Here is a 22,741-nt window from a genome sequence, read left to right as displayed (position 1 = left end):
TTACATTTAGCGTTTGTCTTTTCACTTTGTTTTTCTCTTTTCTCCTTTCTCATTTTATGGGTGAAATATATGGCAGTAGATCAATATATTTACTCAACTACTGATCTGACAAAATGTTCAACGGGTATCAAAACGAATATCTTAGTTTCCTTTACATGCAATAATATTTTTCATAACGACAAGGATTTATTGCATTATATGCCACTGTATACGTATCAAAGTCGTATCATTTTATATTTTATGATTTACATTTAAAAAATTTTATTGGTTTTATTCTGATCCAACGAAATTTAATCAGTCATCTTAGAGCCATTTTAAAGCTCTCTTTGTCTTTCCTGATTTTGAACTCTAAGCGACGCTGTCGTTCAATAAAACATTTCCACTCTTATATGATCACGCATTTCCCCTACCATACTCTCGTGGCGTGTCGGAGAAAGGGCGGACTGGATTTGTCTGTAAATTCTGGAGAAGATACAAGAACTGAAACCTAAAAGAAACTCGTTTCTCTGTTGTAATTTTTGGATATTTTAAGTGTGGATAGTACCCTAAGAGACATTTTTGTTTTCTTTCTCGCTATGTCGTTTGGAATCACACGGTACCCTGGATTGGGAAAATGGCGTTTTTGCTGCGGACAGATATTACTGCATCTTATTTTCTTTTGTTACATCTGCCATTTTGTGACCGGACATATGAGATATTCGATCCCAGAAGAGATGAAAAAAGGCTCGCTGATCGGTAATGTCGCACAGGACCTCGGTTTGGATCTGAAAAGACTCCGTTCTGGTCGGGCCCGCATTGTTAGCGGAGAGAGCATCCAATACACCGAGCTGAAGGCAGACAAAGGCGTTTTAGTAGTGAAAGAGAGAATAGACCGAGAGCAACTTTGTGGTGACACAACACCATGCAGTTTCACGTTTGAGATGATTTTAGAAAATCCTTTGGAGCTGCATCAAATTACGGTAGAGATTACAGACATAAATGACAATTCTCCGACGTTCAAAAGAGATAGCATGCATTTTGAAATAAGCGAAACTGCTGCGGTTGGTGCGCGTTTTCCTTTAGCAACTGCAGAAGACCTAGATGTCGGTTTTAATGGAATGAAGGAATACTTCTTGAGTGATAATGATAATTTTGTCCTCAAGCAACATTCAAATGCAGAGGGAAAGAAGTACGCAGAGATGGTGCTTCAGAAGCCTTTAGACAGAGAGGCAAACCCCAGCCTCTCTCTCAAGCTGATCGCTGTGGACGGCGGAAACCCTCAGAGATCTGGTACCGTAAATATTAATGTCGCTGTTCTTGATGTTAACGATAACGCACCTGTATTTAATCAGACTTTGTATAAAGCTACAGTGACAGAAAATGCCCTCAAAAACACTTATGTTACGACTGTCAATGCTAGTGACGCAGATGTTGGAGCCAATAGTGTTGTGACATATTATTTTTCAGATCTTTCTAGCTCTCTTGGAGATTTATTTAAGATTGATGAGAAAAGTGGTGTAATATTAACTACAGGGTCTATTGATTTTGAAAAAGATAAGAAGTTTGAGCTTCAGATGCATGCAAAGGATCACGGAGGTCTTACAGATACCACCAAGGTGATAATTGAAGTAGTTGATGTAAATGATAATGCTCCTGCCATAAGCGTGATGTCTTTTACCAGTCCTGTATCAGAGGATTCTCCTCCGGGAACAACAATTGGCATTATAAATGTGAAAGACCTGGACTCAGGTGATAACGGACAAGTGAGCTGTAGAATCGAAGGGACAGCTCCTTTTAAGATCAGGACCAATCTAAAAGATTATTATTCTTTAATAACAGATTCAGTCTTGGACCGTGAAATGATTTCAGAATATAATATCACTGTTGTTGCAAAGGACAGTGGAGCACCTCCTCTTTCTGCTCAAAGAATATTTAATATTAAAGTGTCTGATGTGAATGACAACGCCCCGGTATTTCCAAAGAGTGTTTACAGCACGTTTATTACAGAGAATAACTCCCCAGGTGTTTCTGTCCTCATTCTGAAAGCCAACGATCCCGATGAGAACCAAAATGCACGCATTTCCTATATTTTAGAAGGAAAGAATATTGCCGGATCGTCAGTTTCTGAGTATGTTTCTGTAAATGTAGAAACTGGTGTCGTACTGGCGGGGCGCTCATTTGACTATGAACAAATTAAAGAGCTAGTTTTTGTCGTTAAAGCACAAGATGGAGGTTCTCCTCCTCTCAGCAGCAATGTAACTGTGAAGCTGATGATCCAGGACCAGAACGATAACCCTCCTCAGGTTTTGTATCCAGTCCAGACTGGAGGCTCCATGGTGGCTGAAATGGTGCCTCGTTCAGCAGATGTGGGCTACCTGGTGACTAAAGTGGTAGCTGTGGATGTGGACTCTGGACAGAATGCCTGGCTCTCCTATAAACTCCAGAAAGCCACAGACAGAGCGCTGTTTGAAGTGGGCTTACAGAATGGAGAAATAAGAACTATCCGTCAGGTGACTGATAAAGATGCTGTGAAACAAAGACTGACTGTCATAGTGGAGGACAACGGGCAGCCCTCTCGTTCAGCTACAGTCATTGTTAACGTGGCGGTAGCGGACAGCTTCCCTGAAGTGTTGTCGGAGTTCACTGACTTTCCACACGATAAGGAATACAATGATAACCTGACTTTTTACTTAGTGTTGGCTCTGGCTGTGGTTTCCTTCCTCTTCATCACGTGTTTAGTGGTTATTATATCAGTGAAGATTTACAGATGGAGACAGTCTCGCATCCTGTATCACTCCAGCCTCCCTGTGATTCCATATTATCCACCTCGTTACTCAGACACTATGGGAACAGGAACTCTGCCACACGTGTATAATTACGAGGCGTGCAGAACGACTGACTCCAGAAAGAGTGACATTAAGTTCGGCCCAACTAGCACTCAGAACGTTTTGCTAATGGACCCCACTTCTATTGGGACGATGCAGCGGATACAGAATGAGAAGAGCATTCTGGATGAACCCGACTCTCCTCTAGAGGTTAGTGACTGTAGTTAGTTTTGTCCTTAGTTTTTCTTCATCACCCCTTCCTGCCAAAATGACATCCATGTATTTACACTCATCCACTTTTAATATTTCTATTTTGTCCATCATAACAGTGACATTACTACAGAGTCCTCAATATTGTAAAACACATTGACAACCTTTTGATGCAATTTAGATTCAGACACATACATGATTGAGGCCTCTGCATATATCATTGATGTATATAAGTAGAAAATCTGATATGGAATCTTATGTAATTGTGATTGTGCAGTTTTGAAAGTTTGATTTCATTCCATTAACTCTGATGCTCTGTTCTCTATTTTTTTCTAAGTACACCAGTTCATATCTTTCATGAAGAAGATGCATTTGTTAAGTTTGTCAGTTCATCTCATGATTCATTGTGTCAAAGGCTTCTTTTAACACCTAGAAAGACTGCTGCAGCTACCTTGCTTTCATCGAAAGATCTTTTAGTGTTGTCGGGTAGGAAGTAACCAATCCTGCTGAATATCCGTGTCAAAGCCCAAACTATCCCAGATAAATACGCTTTTTTTTTTTTTTTTTTTTTGCATCAGCAGCTTTTATTTGACAGTTTTCAGATAGGAAAGTGGATAATGAGAGAAGGGGAAGATATGATGCGGCCAAGGTCACCAGGCCAGGACTCGAACCTGTGACATCTGCGTGGAGGACCAAGGCTTTCCTACATGGGTTGTGCTGTGCCACCACAGCACCCCAGAAGCTTATTAATTTTACTCAGGAATCTAATTAGCTGCTCTGCCAGTGATTTTTCAATCGACTTAGGACAATCTGGTATAATAGTTATTGGTCTGTAGTTTATAAGTTGTTCTGAGTCGCCAGATTTTAGAATTGGAGTTATAAGTCAAGGTGTGAGGAAATTCTCCTTTTACAAATGAGAAGTTTATTAAGCGAGTGATTTTGTGTCCCAAATAGCTTTGTATCCCTCCCAAAAAACATTGTTGGTTTTCTACGTTAATAGGTTATTTTTGTGTTTATTTTTACATAGAGATATCTTTTAAGAGTAAAAGGAAAAGATATGTTCATAATTAAACTTTCTTGTGGATTTGTGGGATTAAACTGTGTTGCCTTCTCTTTTACTGATTTAATAAAATAACCATATAAAGTGCTTGTCATTACTGTAGAATCAGACATTGTGTTTCCCTCAATGTGCAGTTGAGCTACACTTTCCTTTTGGTTTGGGGTGTTTTTCATGTATGTGGTCAGAGATAACAGCTCCTGCCTCCAGATTGGGAAATCAGTTCAGTAAAATATGCTGTTTTGCTTTTCATAAAGAACAAATCATTTTATTTGTTAGACCTTTTAAAATGAAAATATTGGTGTTCTGGCTTGTGCTCTGAACATTTTTCAGTGTAAAACCCCTCTTTTTTATGATCTGGTGTAATAAATAACTATTGATGGAGGGCTGTGAAGGTTTTCTTTGGTTACTTTTAACAGGATTTTGAGATTTCTTAAATATCTTAAGAGATTATGTAAGAATATTACAGCAAGTGTTGTGGTGATGTACTTTAAAGTCAGTCCCTTTCTGTATTCTTATGTGATTGTGAAATCCCACTCCTTCTGATCCCAGTGTGCTAAATATCAGGGTCAGAGCAGAAACAATTTTTTTGTAGTCGTTTTTTTTTTTTGTCATTTTAATGATAATTAAGGTCAAATTGTGGTTTAACAGTTCCATCACAAGATTCCCAGGTTTATGTTACACTCTCAGGTTTAGTGAAAACTAAAACAATGAGTTCACTACATTTTTGCATTTATCTTGTGGGAGTTTTGCTCACTTGATATAAATTATATTTGGATGCTGTTGTTTTTAATTTATTTACTGTCTCCGTCTATTCAGTTTATGCTAAAATTGCCAACATTAGTGATTTTGTTTTATTTAAGGATATAATCTTGATAAAAAGACACATTAATACATGGAACAAAAGAAAAGGTCATCTTTGGCAATGAAACAATATTCACAGCCAAATAATCCAATCCATGTCTGTGAATTAATCTTAGAGTACTTGAGGATGCCTCTAATGTAAATGAGAACTGTCCTTCTTTTCCTGATGGTCTGTATTGTCTAAGCCAGGCAAGTCTAGGTACATTATTTCAACAATATACTGAAGAGGTTTAATTGTTGTGGAGTTTATTTATCCATTATTACAACAGTTCTGACAAAGTTGAACTGTTTCATTCTAAGTTAAACTCAAAGGATACTACATCACTACTTTTTTCAGTCAATCAAAACAAACCATACTACACTGATTAATTATTAATGAGGAGCGTTTTTGTCACTATTTGTAATAAAGGAGTAAAAGCCTATGTGAACCTTTAAGAATTTCTACTTAAATCCCACTCCTTCTGATCCCATTGCTGCTCATTCTGGACTCTAAGTGACGCTGTTGGTCAATGCATGTCCTCTAAAATGTTACATCACATTCTCCTCCCTTGTCACTGTGGCCAATGAGAGTAGAGCCTACAGTTTTCCTCATCTCTGCGGACATCACAGCATTAAAGACACTTCAACGAAGAAGTAGAAAAGGATATTTAAAAGCTATATACTTTTGCTTCAACTCTATTTTATTTTTCATTTTCACAAAAAACCCTGCTTCTGTCGCTTTACAGCATTTTTTTCTTATTTATTTATTTGGGCTTTTGCCATGGCTCGTGGAATACGACCACATAGAGGATGGCGTGCTGGATTCAGACAGAAATTATTGCATCTTTTTCTCCTTTGTCACCTCAGCTCTGTTGTCACCGGCCATATCAGATACTCGATCCCAGAGGAAATGAAGAAAGGCTCACTGATCGGTAATGTAGCACAAGACCTTGGTTTGGATCTGAAAAGATTGCGTTCCGGTCATGCCCGTATCGTGAGTGGAGAAAGCATCCAGTACACCGAGCTGAACGCAGACAAAGGGATTTTAGTTGTGAACGAGAGAATCGACCGAGAGCAGCTCTGTGGTGACACAACGCCGTGTAGTTTCAGTTTTGAGATGATTTTAGAGAATCCTATGGAGCTGCATCAAATTACGGTCGAGATTACAGATATAAATGATCATTCGCCCATTTTTGAAACCGATAAAATCAATTTTGACATTAGTGAGTCGGCTACAACTGGAGCTCGTTTTTCATTAAGTCGTTCAGAAGACCCCGACGTGGGTGTGAACGGTTTGAGAGAATATTTCCTGAGTGAAAATGATCACTTTGTTCTCAAGCAACATTCAAATGCAGACGGAAAGAAATATGCAGAGATGGTTCTTCAGAAGCCTTTAGACAGAGAAGCAAACCCAAATCTTTCGCTTAAACTGATCGCTGTGGACGGAGGAACACCTCAGAGATCTGGTACCGTAAATATCAATGTCGCTATTCTTGATGCTAACGATAATGCGCCTGTTTTCAATCAGTCTGTGTATAAAGCGGTTGTGACGGAAATGTCTCCTAAAGGCACATACGTCACCACTGTTAATGCTAGCGACGCAGATTTCGGGTCGAACAGTGATATTACGTATCATTTTTCAGATCGCAATAGTGCCCTAAATAATTTCTTTCGGATGGATGAAATTACTGGAATGATTTACATAAATGGTGACATTGATTATGAAAAAGAAAAAAAGTTCGAACTAAGAATTGATGCAAAAGATCAAGGCGGATTGACAGATTCAAGTAAAGTAATTATTGAAGTGATTGATGTAAATGATAACGCCCCGGTCATAAGCGTGATGTCATTCACTAATAGTGTGTCAGAGGATTCTCCTCCTGGAACAACTATTGGTATTATTAATGTTAAAGACCTGGATTCCGGTGATAACGGACAAGTCAGCTGTAGAATTGACGGAAGTGCGCCGTTTAAAATGAAATCAAATCTAAGAAAATATTATACTCTAATAACAGATTCTGTATTAGACCGAGAAACAGTTTCAGAATATAACGTCAGTGTTATTGCTACAGATGGTGGAATACCTCCTCTCTCAGCCCAAATTACGTTTAATGTAAAAGTTTCTGATGTGAATGACCACGCTCCAATTTTTTCACAAAGTGTTTACAGCGCCTTTATAAAAGAGAATAACTCCCCAGGTTTGCCTTTTATTACACTGACAGCCAAAGATCCTGATGAGAACCAAAATGCTCGTATATCTTATATTTTAGAGGACACAAATATTGGCGGATCTTCAGTAACTACATATGTTTCTGTAAATGTAGAAACTGGAGTCGTACAGGCAATGGGCACATTCGATTATGAACAGATTAAAGAGATTGTTTTTGTTGTCAAAGCGCAAGATGGAGGTTCTCCTCCACTCAGCAGTAACGTAACTGTGAAGCTGATCATCCAGGACCAGAACGATAATCCTCCACAGGTTCTGTACCCAGTCCAGACTGGAGGCTCCATGGTGGCTGAAATGGTGCCTCGTTCAGCAGATGTGGGCTACCTGGTGACTAAAGTGGTGGCTGTGGATGCGGACTCTGGACAGAATGCCTGGCTCTCCTATAAACTCCAGAAAGCCACAGACAGAGCGCTGTTTGAAGTGGGCTTACAGAATGGAGAAATAAGAACGATCCGTCAGGTGACTGATAAAGATGCTGTGAAACAAAGACTGACTGTCATAGTGGAGGACAACGGGCAGCCCTCTCGTTCAGCTACAGTCATTGTTAACGTGGCGGTGGCGGACAACTTCCCTGAAGTGATGTCGGAGTTCACTGACTTTCCACACGATAAGGAATACAATGACAACCTGACTTTTTACTTAGTGTTGGCTCTGGCTGTGGTTTCCTTCCTCTTCATCACGTGTTTAGTGGTTATTATATCAGTGAAGATCTACAGATGGAGACAGTCTCGCATCCTGTATCACTCCAGCCTCCCTGTGATTCCATATTATCCACCTCGTTACTCAGACACTCTGGGAACAGGAACTCTGCCACACGTGTACAATTACGAGGTGTGCAGAACGACTGACTCCAGAAAGAGTGACATTAAGTTCGGAGGAGCCGGTAGTCAAAACGTGCTTATGATGGATCCCAGTTGTACCGGAACTATGCAGAGGATACAGAGTGAGAAGAGTATCCTGGATGAACCTGACTCTCCTCTAGAGGTGAGCTGCTGAGATTGCTATTAATGAATGTTTTTTTGTTTTTTTGTCTCGATGAATAAATGTTGCATGTAGTTAATTGCATTTTAGTTAAATGCACTTTTTTCAGCACCACAGAAAGGACAGCTCCTCTTTCAGTCAGTGATGTATTCTGAGTGTACATTACTATTTTCATTTGTTTCGTTTGTTTTTAATACCTAATAACTAATAACCACAATACACTGTAGTGCATTGCATAATAATAATAATAATAATAATAATAATAATAATAATAATAATAATGATAATAATAATAATAATAATAATAATAATAACCGTCACTAAACCTCATCATGGTCCTCCTTTAGTCTTCATTAATATATATATTATTTTCTTTTGCTCCATTCTTTTATTGCTCATCCCAATACAAGTTACTAGTGTTCACATTTTGTCTGTAGGTGACGCTGTTTAACAAGATAAAATACAACAGTTTATTCTGTCTTCATCTGTTGTGGGTGTTGTTGGGTGAGATCCTGCAAGCGCTGATGACTGCAAGCGCTGCAATCGTCGGGAAACGTAAATTTATGGGAAATAAGACACCAACTCCGTGTTTTCCTTGTCTGCTAAGATAATACATTTAATGTGAAGGAGCGGATGCTGAAATAAGATTGAAAAATCTTTCTTTGACGATTTTTTTTCTCCGCCTGTTCTCCGAATTTAATCTTGCAATAATGGCGTTTCAGCAGCCCTCTTGGAAATGGCGCTTTCTTTTCGGCTTTCAGTGGATGCAAGCTGTTTTGCTTTTTCTTTCATCCCATACAGTTTCCGGACATATCCGCTACTCCATTCCAGAGGAGATGAAGAAGGACTCTCTTATCGGTCACATAGCACAGGATTTAGGTTTGGATCTGAAAAGACTCCGTTCTGGTCGAGCCCGTATCGTGACCGGAGAGAGCATCCAGTACACCGAGCTGAAGGTAGACAAAGGGACTCTCGTAGTGAGTGAAAGAATAGACCGAGAGCAGCTTTGCGGAGAGGTGGCCTCGTGCAGTTTCAGCTTTGAAGTGATTTTAGAAAACCCGATGGAGCTGCATCCTGTAACAATTGAAGTGCTGGATGTGAATGATCATAGCCCCGTGTTTAAGAAAACGCATATTATGTTAGAGATCAGTGAGTCCGCTAATCTTGGAGCGCGGTTTGTGTTGGACAGTGCGGAGGATCCTGATGTTGGCGTTAATGGCCTGCAAAATTATATTTTGACCCCAAACGAAAATTTCGTCTTAAAGCAGCATGTCAGTCCGGAGGGGAGTAAATATGCAGAGATGGTTCTGCAGAAGCAACTTGACCGAGAAGCGGCACCGCATTTATCTTTAAGGCTTGTGGCCCTCGATGGTGGCAATCCACAAAGATCTGGTACGGTGAATATAGATATAAAGGTTTTAGATGTCAATGATAATGCGCCCGTTTTTAACCAATCTGTGTATAAGACAACTGTCACGGAAAACGCGGCAGCTGGCACCCATATTGTTACTGTAAATGCTACAGACGCAGACAGCGGAACGAATGGTCACATCACATATTCCGTTTCAAACGCAAAGAGCAACATCGCTGAATTGTTGTCAATTGATCCGCATTCTGGGGTGTTATCTGTCGCGGGTGAAATAGATTTCGAAAAGGATAAAAAGTTTGAAATTCGAATTGATGCGAAGGATCAAGGCGGTCTCACTGATTCCAGCAAAGTGATTATTGAAGTTGTCGATGTGAATGATAACCCTCCTGTCATAAACGTGATGTCCTTTACTAGTCCCGTGTCAGAGGATTCTCCTCCTGGAACAACTGTTGGTATTATTAATGTAAAAGACCTGGATTCGGGTGATAATGGACAAGTGAGCTGCAAGATCGAAGGGAATGCTCCTTTCAGGATAAAGTCTAATTTAAGAAATTACTACACTGTGACAACAGATTCCGTATTAGATCGTGAAAGTGTTTTAGAATATAATATCACCGTCATTGCCTCTGACAGCGGAAAACCCCCACTTTCAGCTAAAAGGATCTTTAATTTAAAAGTGTCTGATGTGAATGATAATGCACCAGTTTTTTCACAAAGTGCTTACGACGCTTTTATAGGAGAGAATAATTCCCCAGGTGTCTCGGTTCTTGCACTGTCAGCTGAAGACGCGGATGAGAATCAAAACGCTCATATATCCTACACTCTGGATCACATAACGTTTGCTGGATCCCCAATAACTGACTATGTTTCTGTAAGTGTAGAAAGTGGAGTCATACGGGCGGTACGCTCCTTTGATTATGAACAAATTAAAGAGTTAGTTTTTATTGTTAAAGCACAAGATGGAGGCTCTCCTCCTCTCAGCAGCAACGTGACTGTGAAGCTGATCATCCAGGATCAGAACGATAACCCACCTCAGGTTTTGTATCCAATCCAGACTGGTGGCTCCATGGTGGCTGAAATGGTGCCTCGTTCAGCAGATGTGGGCTACCTGGTGACTAAAGTGGTGGCTGTGGATGTGGACTCTGGACAGAATGCCTGGCTCTCCTATAAACTCCAGAAAGCCACAGACAGAGCGCTGTTTGAAGTGGGCTTACAGAATGGAGAAATAAGAACTATCCGTCAGGTGACTGATAAAGATGCTGTGAAACAAAGACTGACTGTCATAGTGGAGGACAACGGGCAGCCCTCTCGTTCAGCTACAGTCATTGTTAACGTGGCGGTGGCGGACAGCTTCCCTGAAGTCTTGTCGGAGTTCACTGACTTTCCACACGATAAGGAATACAATGACAACCTGACTTTTTACTTAGTGTTGGCTCTGGCTGTGGTTTCCTTCCTCTTCATTACGTGTTTAGTGGTTATTATATCAGTGAAGATCTACAGATGGAGACAGTCTCGCATCCTGTATCACTCCAGCCTCCCTGTGATTCCATATTATCCACCTCGTTACTCAGACACTTTGGGAACAGGAACTCTGCCACACGTTTACAATTACGAGGTGTGCAGGACGACTGACTCCAGAAAGAGTGACGTGCAACCAAGGAATCAAAGCCTAGTGAGTGTCGATGGATTTGAAACGGATACACCCCAAGTGGAAGAACATCTTACAAAACATAGCTTGCAGACGCTGACTTTGGTGAGTTCTAAACCTTTTAACACCCTTTTTTGTAGGGATATACCAATTTACGACGAGTATTAGCTTTCAACTTATGTCGCTCTCCATGGTGCTGCAGGAATCAGTTGGTAATTTCAGAACACTTTTTTTTCCCGAACTACTTTTTTTTTACTATTGAAGATTTATTTTTACATCAATCACAGGAAATTCAGCTTTTTTAAAATTAGTACTAAGTCAGGTATTAGTATTACTACGAAATGCTTGGAAATCTATATTTTTTTTCATAATCTACCACTATATTTCACATTTCTTGCTGTAACAGAGTAAAAGATGAACTCGCACCGAGGTGAAACAAAATGGCATTTTCTTAAGGTTTGTTCCTGTGATAGGCTTTTTTTTCTATCATCGTTTCACATTATACATTATAAATAAAAAAAAGTAAGAAATCAAGTTGCATTATTTGGAGGAGAACCTTGCATCTAAGGGAAACTGTTGAGTGAACTGTTGCATAACTAATAAATAAATAAATAAATAAATAAATAAATAAATACCCAACAGCTTGGACTCTATCTCCACATTATTACTAGTTTAAATTCAGTGTTATTTCATCTTATAACGGTGATATCTCTGTTATTGTTATTACTAATATTATCTTGTTGTGATTATGAATTTATTTATACTGTGCATTTATTTCATTTGAAGATTATTGTTAACATGTAACACTCGAGCAATATAATAGGTTTCCACGGTCCCTCTTGTAATCATAAAGCTCTCTTATTTTCTAAATACGGTGAACAAATACTGCGCTTCCTTCTATTCAGTATAAAATATTACACTGACTGGACTCTGAGTGCCGCTGTTGATACATCGCTGAAACCCTGTGCAAATTAGGATTGCAGCAGTCCACCTCCTTTCCCTGACATTCAGTGTTTCACAAGTCGACGCACAGACCTCCAGATTTGTATCGTTTAATCTCTCCTGAATGCTCCTTCCTGAAAACATCGCCCGTTTTAAATTTCTGGATTTTCTTTACACCGTTTAACCCTGAACGGATTGCTGCTTGTTCGCATTTGGATTCGTGATGTTTTGTGCGTGGATACCCGCTGCCGGAGACCGAGTGCAAGCGCTGGTGTCTATTCTTTGTCTTTTGAAGATGAGCTCGGTAACGGCCCAGGCTCGGTATTCCATACCGGAGGAACAATCGGAGGGGTCTTTTGTTGGAAACATTGCCAGGGATTTGGGCTTGGATTTGCAGAGGCTTGTGGGAGGTAATGCTCGTATTATTACAAAAGATAGCCAGCAGTATGTGGATTTAAACCGTGAGAAAGGCATTCTTGTTATTAAAGAGCGAATTGACCGAGAAGAGCTGTGCGGAAAGACGACGCCCTGTAGCTTCAGCTTCGAGGTGATTTTAGAAAACCCTATTCAGCTTTACCGGGTTACAGTAGAGGTGGTGGATGTCAATGACAACAGCCCGTCCTTCCAAAAGAAAGAAATAAACCTAAAAATCGTTGAAAGTGTTGCGCCCGGCACTCGTTTCTCTCTAGTGAGCGCAGATGACCCGGATGTTGGCATGAACGACATTCAAAAATATGTGTTGAAACCTTTAGATCACTTTAAATTGGAAGTGCAAAACCAACCCGATGGAGGGACGTTCATTGAAATTGTTTTACAAAACGCTCTGGATCGAGAGAAGGAGGACACGCACACGCTTGTGCTGATAGCCGCTGATGGGGGAGAACCACGCAGATCAGGAACAGTCAGCATCCATATTACTGTGCTAGACGCTAATGACAATGCTCCAGTGTGCCGTCAGTCAGTGTATAAAGCCGAGGTGAGGGAGAACTCTCCTGAAGGAACAGTGGTCACAACAGTGGAGGCAGATGACGCAGATAAGGGAGTTAATGGCGAGGTGACGTTCTCCATCCCTCATGTCGGAAAAGAGGCGAAGCAGCTCTTCGATGTAAATGTTACAACAGGTGAGATTAAGGTTTTAGGTAAGGTGGACTTTGAAAAGTCTAAAACATATCAGCTAAACGTTCAGGCGAGTGACCACGGGGGATACTCAGATACGTGTAAAGTTATCATTCAAGTAATCGATGAAAATGACAACGCACCCACAATACAGCTCATGTCATTTTCAAACTTAATTTCAGAGGACTCTCCCCCAGGCACAACTATAGCAGTTGTTAACGTGGATGACGAAGACTCTGAAAGAAACGGTCTTGTCAGATGTTCCATTAACTCTGACGTACCTTTTAAAATTGAGTCCTCGCTAACGGGATATTACACTATAGTGACCGAAAGTACGTTAGACAGAGAAACTAACCCTGAGTATAATATCACAATGACTGTGTCTGACAAAGGTTTTCCACCTCTTTCTAGTACCAAAAAGATGAACGTAAAAGTTTCTGATGTGAATGACAACCCACCTCAGTTTAGTCAATCAGAATATACAATGAGCATACCAGAAAACAACTCACCCGGATGTTCCGTGTTTACAGTAAGTGCTACTGATGCAGATTGGGGTCAAAATGCGAGGTTGTCTTACTTTTTAGAGGAAAGAGAAATAAATGGGATAAAGGTCACAAACTTAGTATCTGTGAGCTCAGATAGTGGTGTCATACATGCTGTCAAATCATTTGATTATGAGCAGATAAAGTGTTTTGAGTTAAACATAACTGCTCGGGATGCTGGATCCCCTCCTCTGAGCTCAGTTGCTACACTTAAAATAGTAGTTCAGGACAAGAATGACAATCCACCTCAGGTCCTGTACCCAGTCCAGACTGGAGGCTCCATGGTGGCTGAAATGGTGCCTCGTTCAGCAGATGTGGGCTACCTGGTGACTAAAGTGGTGGCTGTGGATGTGGACTCTGGACAGAATGCCTGGCTCTCCTATAAACTCCAGAAAGCCACAGACAGAGCGCTGTTTGAAGTGGGCTTACAGAATGGAGAAATAAGAACTATCCGTCAGGTGACTGATAAAGATGCTGTGAAACAAAGACTGACTGTCATAGTGGAGGACAACGGGCAGCCCTCTCGTTCAGCTACAGTCATTGTTAACGTGGCGGTGGCGGACAGCTTCCCTGAAGTCTTGTCGGAGTTCACTGACTTTCCACACGATAAGGAATACAATGACAACCTGACTTTTTACTTAGTGTTGGCTCTGGCTGTGGTTTCCTTCCTCTTCATCACGTGTTTAGTGGTTATTATATCAGTGAAGATCTACAGATGGAGACAGTCTCGCATCCTGTATCACTCCAGCCTCCCTGTGATTCCATATTATCCACCTCGTTACTCAGACACTTTGGGAACAGGAACTCTGCCACACGTTTACAATTACGAGGTGTGCAGAACGACTGACTCCAGAAAGAGTGACATTAAGTTCGGAGGAGCTGGTAGTCAAAACGTGTTGATAATGGATCCCAGTTCTACAGACACTCTGCAGAGGATACAGAGCGAGAAGAGCATCCTGGATGATCCTGATTCTCCTCTGGAGGTTAGTTATCCTCATCAATTGATCCAGTTTGCTTTTGAGCATTTTATTGTTCAGATACATGCCTTTTTTTAAAAAAACAAAAAAAAAACAAAGTTTCTTTCAAGTGCAAGTGATTCTGATTTATGTAAATCAGAAATATTTAGTCCACGTTAAGTTCATTTAAAAATGTTTTTGTTATGTGTATTTACTTCCATGAAATATCCGACTAATAATATAACAATATTGAAAATACTCTGTATTCCGCTTTTTAATTTCCTGTTTATTTTCTACTTCCAAAATAACACTTCAAAAATTCAAAAATTGCACTTTTTTGTAAACGGATTTTGTGCATACCTGTTTTGATTAGAATATGAGTTCAAACATTTTTTCCAGCTTAGGGTGACATTGTTTGTATTTACCTCTTCTTCCTCCTGTAGATACTAGAATAAAAATATTTCATACTGTATCACATAGGCTTGCAAACGTTGGATATTATTGATGCGTAAATCATCAAACATTGTTTGTATTTTCTTTTTTTAACTTTTCCCATTTTGTTTTTATATTCACACACTTAATATTTTCATTTTTAGACTCTGGGGGCCGCTGTAGGTCTTTGCAGCAAATATAACGCTTATGAAAAGGAGCTACACCTCCGAAGCCTGACTTAGTGTTCCGCGGAGGGCAGGACGTTCGCTTTTTTATTTTCATCAGCGGTTTCTACTCTTAAGCGTGCGGTGCATCCCGACTGGATCATACAGGGAAATAAATAAAAGGCTATACTGTGTGACAATTAGGACTTTGGACGGAGATTCTCTCGTATTTGGACGTATTCTTTCGGGAATATGCATTTTATCAGCACGGAACACGCAGTTAAATGGCAAGTACAGGCCTTCCTCCTTGTTTTTTTCATCGGATCCATCTTTTGCCAGATCCGCTACTCCGTCCCGGAGGAAATGAGAAAGGGCTCATACGTGGGACATGTAGCTGAGGACTTGGGTGTCGACGCTAACAGATTAAAATTAGGTGGTGCCCGAATTGTTAGCGGTGATAGCAGCGAGTACATTAAGCTTGATGTAGACAAAGGGAATCTGGTGGTGGAAAACAGGATAGACAGAGAGCAGCTCTGTGGGCAGACGTCGCCCTGCAGCCTGAATTTTGAGATGATTCTGACAAATCCGATGCAGCTGCATAGCGTTGTAGTTGAAGTGCTAGACATTAATGACAATGCTCCCACATTTCATGAAAAGGAAATGCACGTAGAAGTATCGGAATCAGCTCTTCCAGGTACAGAAATATTACAAGTGAGCGCCACAGATCAAGATGTCGGCATCAACGCTTTACACGGTTATGCCTTACATCCGACGACTAATTTTAACATTAAAGTTCTCTCCAGTCCGAATGGCCACAAATATGCACAGCTGTACCTTTCTGATGCTTTAGATCGAGAAAAAGATGGAAAACTACTTTTAACACTCTCTGCTGTTGACGGGGGCGAACCGCAACGATCAGGAAGCTTAAAAATACACGTTACTGTTCTAGACACAAATGACAATGCCCCCGTTTTTATGCAACACAATTTTAAGGCTTCTGTCAAAGAAAATGTCCCAGAAGGATCTTTAGTTTTGAGCTTGAGCGCAACAGATGCAGATGAAGGGAAGAACGGACACGTTACATATTATTTTAATCACATGTCCAATAAGATTGCCGAGATTTTCCATCTGGATGAAAACAGCGGCGATTTAACAGTTAGGGGGAAAATTGACTATGAAGAAAATAAATTGTACGAAATTGGGGTTCAAGCAAAGGATCAAGGCGGACAAAGCACATCCACGAACGTAATAATTGAAGTAATAGATGTGAATGACAATGCGCCTTTTATAACGCTTACCTCGTTTTCTAATACGATCCCTGAAGATTCTCCTAGTGGAACCACTGTTGCTATAATAAACGTTAAAGATTTAGATTCGGGCAAAAATGGAAAGGTGGACTGCTCAGTTAATGGCAATATCCCGTTCGCAATACAGTCATCGCTTAAGAACTATTACACTCTTGTCACAAACGGTGTTCTAGACAGAGAGCAGAGGCCTGATTATAACATTACTTTTACGGCAGTAGATGAAGGAACTCCGCCGCTTTCTACAAACAAGACTATAACTATTAAAATATCAGACATAAATGATAACGCCCCTCTATTTGAAAAAGATTTTTATGAAGCTAGTATCATGGAGAATAACTCCCCGGGTTTGTCTGTGTTTTCTCTAAAAGCTCATGACTCTGATTCAGGTCAGAATGCACGAGTGTCTTATCTGCTTATTGATACTGAGCTACATGGTAACCCCATATCCAGCTACGTATCAGTGAACGCAGAAACTGGTGTTATACAAGCAGTTCTGTCATTTGACTACGAGCAAATTAAAATAATAAACATTCACCTAAAGGGTCAGGACGGAGGTTCGCCACCATTAAGCAGCAACACAACAGTTATATTAAATATTCTCGATCAGAATGATAACCCTCCGCAGGTTCTGTATCCAGTCCAGACTGGAGGCTCCATGGTGGCTGAAATGGTGCCTCGTTCAGCAGATGTGGGCTACCTGGTGACTAAAGTGGTGGCTGTGGATGTGGACTCTGGACAGAATGCCTGGCTCTCCTATAAACTCCAGAAAGCCACAGACAGAGCGCTGTTTGAAGTGGGCTTACAGAATGGAGAAATAAGAACTATCCGTCAGGTGACTGATAAAGATGCTGTGAAACAAAGACTGACTGTCATAGTGGAGGACAACGGGCAGCCCTCTCGTTCAGCTACAGTCATTGTTAACGTGGCGGTGGCGGACAGCTTCCCTGAAGTGTTGTCGGAGTTCACTGACTTTCCACACGATAAGGAATACAATGACAACCTGACTTTTTACTTAGTGTTGGCTCTGGCTGTGGTTTCCTTCCTCTTCATCACGTGTTTAGTGGTTATTATATCAGTGAAGATCTACAGATGGAGACAGTCTCGCATCCTGTATCACTCTGGCCTCCCTGTGATTCCATATTATCCACCTCGTTACTCAGACACTTTGGGAACAGGAACTCTGCCACATGTGTACAATTATGAGGTGTGCAGGACGACTGACTCCAGAAAGAGTGACACTAAATATGGCGGAGCTGGTAGTCAGAATGTGTTGATAATGGATCCCAGTTCTACAGGGACGATGCAACGGATTCTGAGCGAGAAGAGCATCCTGGATGAACCTGACTCTCCTTTAGAGGTTAGTTGTTCTCCCTTTTTGTGCTTATATAGACTGATTAGTAGAAAAACTACATTTGTTGCCTTCAATTTCACTTTCAGAACCACAGACAGCGATTCATCTTGCTTTTGGTGGAGACTGTGAAAGCAGTTTTTTTCCCAGAAAGCAACTTCCTGTCAAGTTACAGACAGACAATCTAAAGTCTTTCTGTCTGTATGTATTGATATTTATTGCAAAATGGCTTCGTTTTTGGAAAATTAAATTTGTGATTTGTTGCCTGTGGGTGAGGCAGATGGATGAGCCCTCCTAGAACAACATTCCTTAAAAAAATAATTGGCTCATTACAATCCTCTCCTTTCTAAGATTATGTATTTTTTTTATTATTTTAAGCTTTATAGTCGTCCTTTATAAGTCAATGTCTTTTTTCGTATTGTTTAATAATATGTGTTTTCCTAACTCTTGGCCTACACCAGTTGTTTACTTTATTACGTTAACATTAGATCATTTCTTTTTTCTTTTTTTTTGTCATCTGACAGATTCTTGTCTTCGGATATTACAGTATGACCGGATATATATATATATATATATATATATATATATATATATATATATATATATATATATATATATATATATATATATATATATATATATATATATATATATATATATTTATTTAATATGCTTTTGACTAGATGTAGTGTGAAGCTTGTGCTTTCTGTGAACATATTTCACTGATATGATGAAATTGCAGCGATTGTGTGGCTTTCGGTTTGATTTTAACTCATATAAGTAATACACTTTTATTTCAGCTTTTGGTTAAACGTTCTTCCAAATTAATTTTATTTACGCTGTTCAGACTCTAAGGGACGCTGTTGGCCAAGAAAACATTTGAAGTAATGCTGCAACTGAGGAAGAGGAGAGAAAGGAGACAGATAAAAGCGTACTCACACTGAATAAGGTTATAGGAGCAATACGTTAGACGAGAAGCGATCGTTTTTTGTCCGACCTAGATGCAGAGGATTTTGATTTTTGTTCAGCTTGCTCATACCTGACTAACTTAAGTGGATCTAAATTCGGTATTGTCATCTTTCCTGATGGAGACCCACCAGCATCGATGTGGAAAATGGCTTCTGCTGCTCAGGACTCCTCTGTGGCAACTGTTTCTTGTTCTCTTGATGGCGTTCTCCATTGACGGCCAAATCCGTTATTCAATTCCAGAGGAAATGAAGAAAGGTTCCATTATCGGTAATGTTGCACAAGATCTTGGTTTGGATTTGAGTAGGCTGCGTTCTGGCCGTGCCCGTATCGTGAGCGGAGAGAGCAATCAGTACACCGAGCTGAAGGCGGACAAAGGGATTTTAGTCGTGAATGAGAAAATTGACAGAGAGCAGCTCTGCGGAGAGGTAACGCCGTGCAGTTTCAGCTTTGAAATCATTTTAGAAAACCCAATTGAACTACACAGAGTCACCGTGGAAATACTAGACGTGAATGATCATGCGCCGACCTTCAAAAACAAATCGATCAATTTAGAAATTAGCGAATCTGCAACGACAGGATCCCACTTTGACTTAGAAAGCGCATATGATCCTGATGCGGGTATTTATAGCTTGCAAAATTATGTCCTTTCACCGAATGATCATTTTGTTTTGAAGCAGCATTCAAACGCAGACGGAGTAAAATTTCCTGTCATGATTTTACAGAAGTCATTAGATCGAGAGTTGAACCCGCACGTCTCTTTAAAGCTGATAGCTGTAGATGGAGGAACTCCGCAGCGCTCCGGAACAGTAAATATTGAGATCAATGTCCTCGATGCGAACGATAATCCTCCTAAATTTAGTCAGTTAGTGTACAAAGCTGTTGTGATGGAAAACGCCCCCATAGGCACATACATAACAACGGTAAATGCCTCAGATGCAGACAGCGGTTCTGATGGCTTAGTTACGTATTCGTTTTCCAATGTAAAAAGAAATTTTGCTTTTGTAATTGACAGCTTCTCTGGCAGAATAACTGTGGTGGGTAGTATTGATTATGAGAAAGACAAGAAATTTGAAATAAGAGTAATCGCAAAAGATCAGGGAAGTCTCACTGACGCAACAAAAGTTACAATCGACGTTTTGGACGCTAATGATAACGCACCAGTTATTAGTATAATGTCTTTCTCAAACACAGTTTCAGAGGATGCACCTCTAGGTACGACTGTGGGTGTTTTTAATGTAAAAGATGCTGATTCTGACAGAAACGGGCAAATAAAATGTTCAGTTGAATCCAACTTTCCCTTTAAAATACAGTCCTCCCTCACGGATTATTATAATTTACTATTAGATTCGTATCTTGATCGAGAAACAACACCTGAATATAATATAACAATTACCGCAATGGATCATGGATCTCCATTGCTTTCTTCGTCTGCAGTTTTGTATCTGAAAGTCTCTGATGTAAACGACAATCCGCCAATCTTTGAAAATCCAAATTATTCGGCAGTAATAATTGAAAATAACAACCCAGGGCTTTCAGTATTCAGTATGAGTGCAAGAGATTCAGACTGGAATCAAAACGCAAAAATATCATACTTTCTGGAGGACACTGTAGTTGGTGGTAGTCCAGTTTCTTCTTATGTGTCAATAAATTCCGAAAGCGGAGTAATACAAGCAGTACGCTCTTTTGATTATGAACAAATAAAACAGCTCGTGTTTACAGTAAGAGCGCAGGATGGAGGCTCTCCTCCACTCAGTAGTAACGCGACTGTGAAAATCCTGATCCACGACCAGAACGATAACCCTCCGCAGGTTCTGTATCCAGTCCAGACTGGTGGCTCCATGGTGGCTGAAATGGTGCCTCGTTCAGCAGATGTGGGCTACCTGGTGACTAAAGTGGTGGCTGTGGATGTGGACTCTGGACAGAATGCCTGGCTCTCCTATAAACTCCAGAAAGCCACAGACAGAGCGCTGTTTGAAGTGGGCTTGCAGAATGGAGAAATAAGAACTATCCGTCAGGTGACTGATAAAGATGCTGTGAAACAGAGACTGACTGTCATAGTGGAGGACAACGGGCAGCCCTCTCGTTCAGCTACAGTCATTGTTAACGTGGCGGTAGCGGACAGCTTCCCTGAAGTCTTGTCGGAGTTCATTGACTTTCCACACGATAAGGAATACAATGACAACCTGACTTTTTACTTAGTGTTGGCTCTGGCTGTGGTTTCCTTCCTCTTCATCACGTGTTTAGTGGTTATTATATCAGTGAAGATCTACAGATGGAGACAGTCTCGCATCCTGTATCACTCCAGCCTCCCTGTGATTCCATATTATCCACCTCGTTACTCAGACACTATGAGAACAGGAACTCTGCCACACGTGTACAATTACGAGGTGTGCAGAACGACTGACTCCAGAATGAGTGACTGTAAGATCGGAGGAGCTGGTAGTCAGAACGTGTTGATAATGGACCACAGTTCTTCAGGGACGATGCAGCGGATACAGAGTGAGAAGAGTATCCTCGATGAACCTGACACTCCTCTGGAGGTTAGTTGTTAAGAGTTAATAATGTAGTGATATATTATCAGTTTATATTATCTAGATATTTTATTTGTATTGTATATCTTTAAATGACAGAATCAAATACTCTACTGTACTACTTGTCTTATTGTTTTCTGACTCTTGTCTGGGAGATTTTACATTTGTTTTAATTATAACTACCTGGCCGCATCTGCATTGCATACATAGCTTTGTTATAGTATGTTGCCATGATTATTTTTATTCCACTAAGTATAATTGCAAACAAATGCCTACTTCTCTGGTTACGTCATTTTTAAATTGATTTTTAGAAGCGCAATTTGATTTTAAAGTCAGCACCATGGATAGCTCCTATGTCGTTTGAGGTGCCGCAATTCAGAGTTGTATCTTTAATTTTCTGTTTTCCGAATATCTAATTTTATTAACATATAATCATCAACTTTGTCCTCATGATGGTTACCAATATTCTCATTTATAGCACCTGATTTTTGTCTTAATTTATTATTGATACTTTTTATACATTGATACATTATTGGTTATTATGTATCAAGTTGCGTCAGAGAGGGTTCTACATAATTTTATCAACAAAATTATGAATTTGCATTGTTTGCATGGCATATTAGCAACTCTGTCCCACACCTATTTTTATAACATTTATAAATATTAATTTTAAAGGGTTTAGTGATTTTGTGGCATTAGATTTAGAACACATTTTAATGCACTGATTAACCTTGAACTTGCCATGAAGCTCATTTTGTAATTTATAATTCAAGAATATGTGAGACATGTTTGGTTTAATTTTAGAATAATTCAGTTCAATTCCGTTTATTTTTGTAGTGCCACCTCACCACAAAGTACAATGATATAAAAACAATTTCATGCAGACTTTGTTTCCCCTTTTTTCCCTTAAATAGCAACAACATTGTACGCCATCTATCATAATCCGTTCTATTCCTTGAACATGAACATTTAGTTTTGTTTTATTTTTTTACTTCTGATATGTAATATGTTTCCTCTTTTTTACATTGACTCAATGTCTTTGAAATAGACTCCTTTTGACATCATGAATCCATTTTAGTTCCATCTTTGTAACATTCTGCAGTTCAGCTTGATGAACTCCTAGGGCCGCTGTTGGCTAGTCTGTGTTTTCACGGGGACGCAATATTCAGTAACTCCCTTCTCATCTCAGACAGAGAGAGAGAGAGAGAGAGAGAGAGAGAGAGAACGGTAGATAGAGAACAAACAGCTCAGGAGGTTGACGCAACTTATCGGTTTTGGATTATGTTCGCTTTGTT

General features: G+C 40.0%; 4 protein-coding genes and 2 pseudogenes across 5 annotated transcripts in view; all 6 read left to right on the top strand.

Moving 5' to 3' along the window:
- Positions 1-65: 65 nt before the first annotated feature.
- On the top strand, positions 66-3,091 carry LOC106924642 (protocadherin gamma-A7-like). Its single transcript, XM_088009237.1, has 2 exons — positions 66-959; positions 2,247-3,091. Exons 1-2 carry the CDS (start codon positions 576-578, stop codon positions 3,030-3,032), a joined length of 1,170 nt encoding a protein of 389 aa, XP_087865363.1. The 5' UTR covers positions 66-575; the 3' UTR covers positions 3,033-3,091.
- Positions 3,092-3,229: 138 nt separating this feature from the next.
- On the top strand, positions 3,230-8,826 carry LOC106924643 (protocadherin gamma-A11 pseudogene; annotated as a pseudogene).
- Positions 8,827-8,829: 3 nt separating this feature from the next.
- Positions 8,830-11,780, top strand: LOC148157060 (protocadherin gamma-A7-like). The gene is made up of 2 exons (XM_088009573.1): positions 8,830-9,210; positions 10,492-11,780. The coding sequence occupies exons 1-2, from the start codon at positions 8,833-8,835 to the stop codon at positions 11,305-11,307; spliced, it is 1,194 nt and encodes a 397-aa protein (XP_087865699.1). The 5' UTR covers positions 8,830-8,832; the 3' UTR covers positions 11,308-11,780.
- Positions 11,781-11,834: 54 nt separating this feature from the next.
- LOC148157059 (protocadherin beta-15-like) lies at positions 11,835-14,794 on the top strand. Its single transcript, XM_088009564.1, has one exon. The coding sequence runs from the start codon at positions 12,305-12,307 to the stop codon at positions 14,792-14,794; it is 2,490 nt and encodes an 829-aa protein (XP_087865690.1). The 5' UTR covers positions 11,835-12,304.
- Positions 14,795-15,438: 644 nt separating this feature from the next.
- The window catches only part of LOC106924627 (protocadherin gamma-C5-like), a 128,120-nt gene continuing 120,817 nt past the window's right edge, over positions 15,439-22,741 (top strand). For both annotated transcript variants that reach the window (XM_088009562.1, XM_088009560.1), the window contains exon 1: positions 15,439-17,955. In XM_088009562.1, the coding sequence (XP_087865688.1) occupies positions 15,544-17,955 (2,412 nt within the window). In that variant the 5' untranslated portion in view covers positions 15,439-15,543. The remainder of the gene's footprint in view (positions 17,956-22,741) is intronic.
- LOC148157058 (protocadherin gamma-A3 pseudogene) lies at positions 18,596-22,671 on the top strand (annotated as a pseudogene).

This window comes from Poecilia mexicana, unplaced genomic scaffold (assembly GCF_051168715.1).
Source record: "Poecilia mexicana isolate PSO_F unplaced genomic scaffold, ASM5116871v1 scaffold_10, whole genome shotgun sequence".
NCBI classification, from domain to species: domain Eukaryota; kingdom Metazoa; phylum Chordata; class Actinopteri; order Cyprinodontiformes; family Poeciliidae; genus Poecilia; species Poecilia mexicana.
The sequence above is the reverse complement of the archived record's forward strand: the minus strand, read 5'-3'. Positions and strand labels throughout refer to the sequence as shown.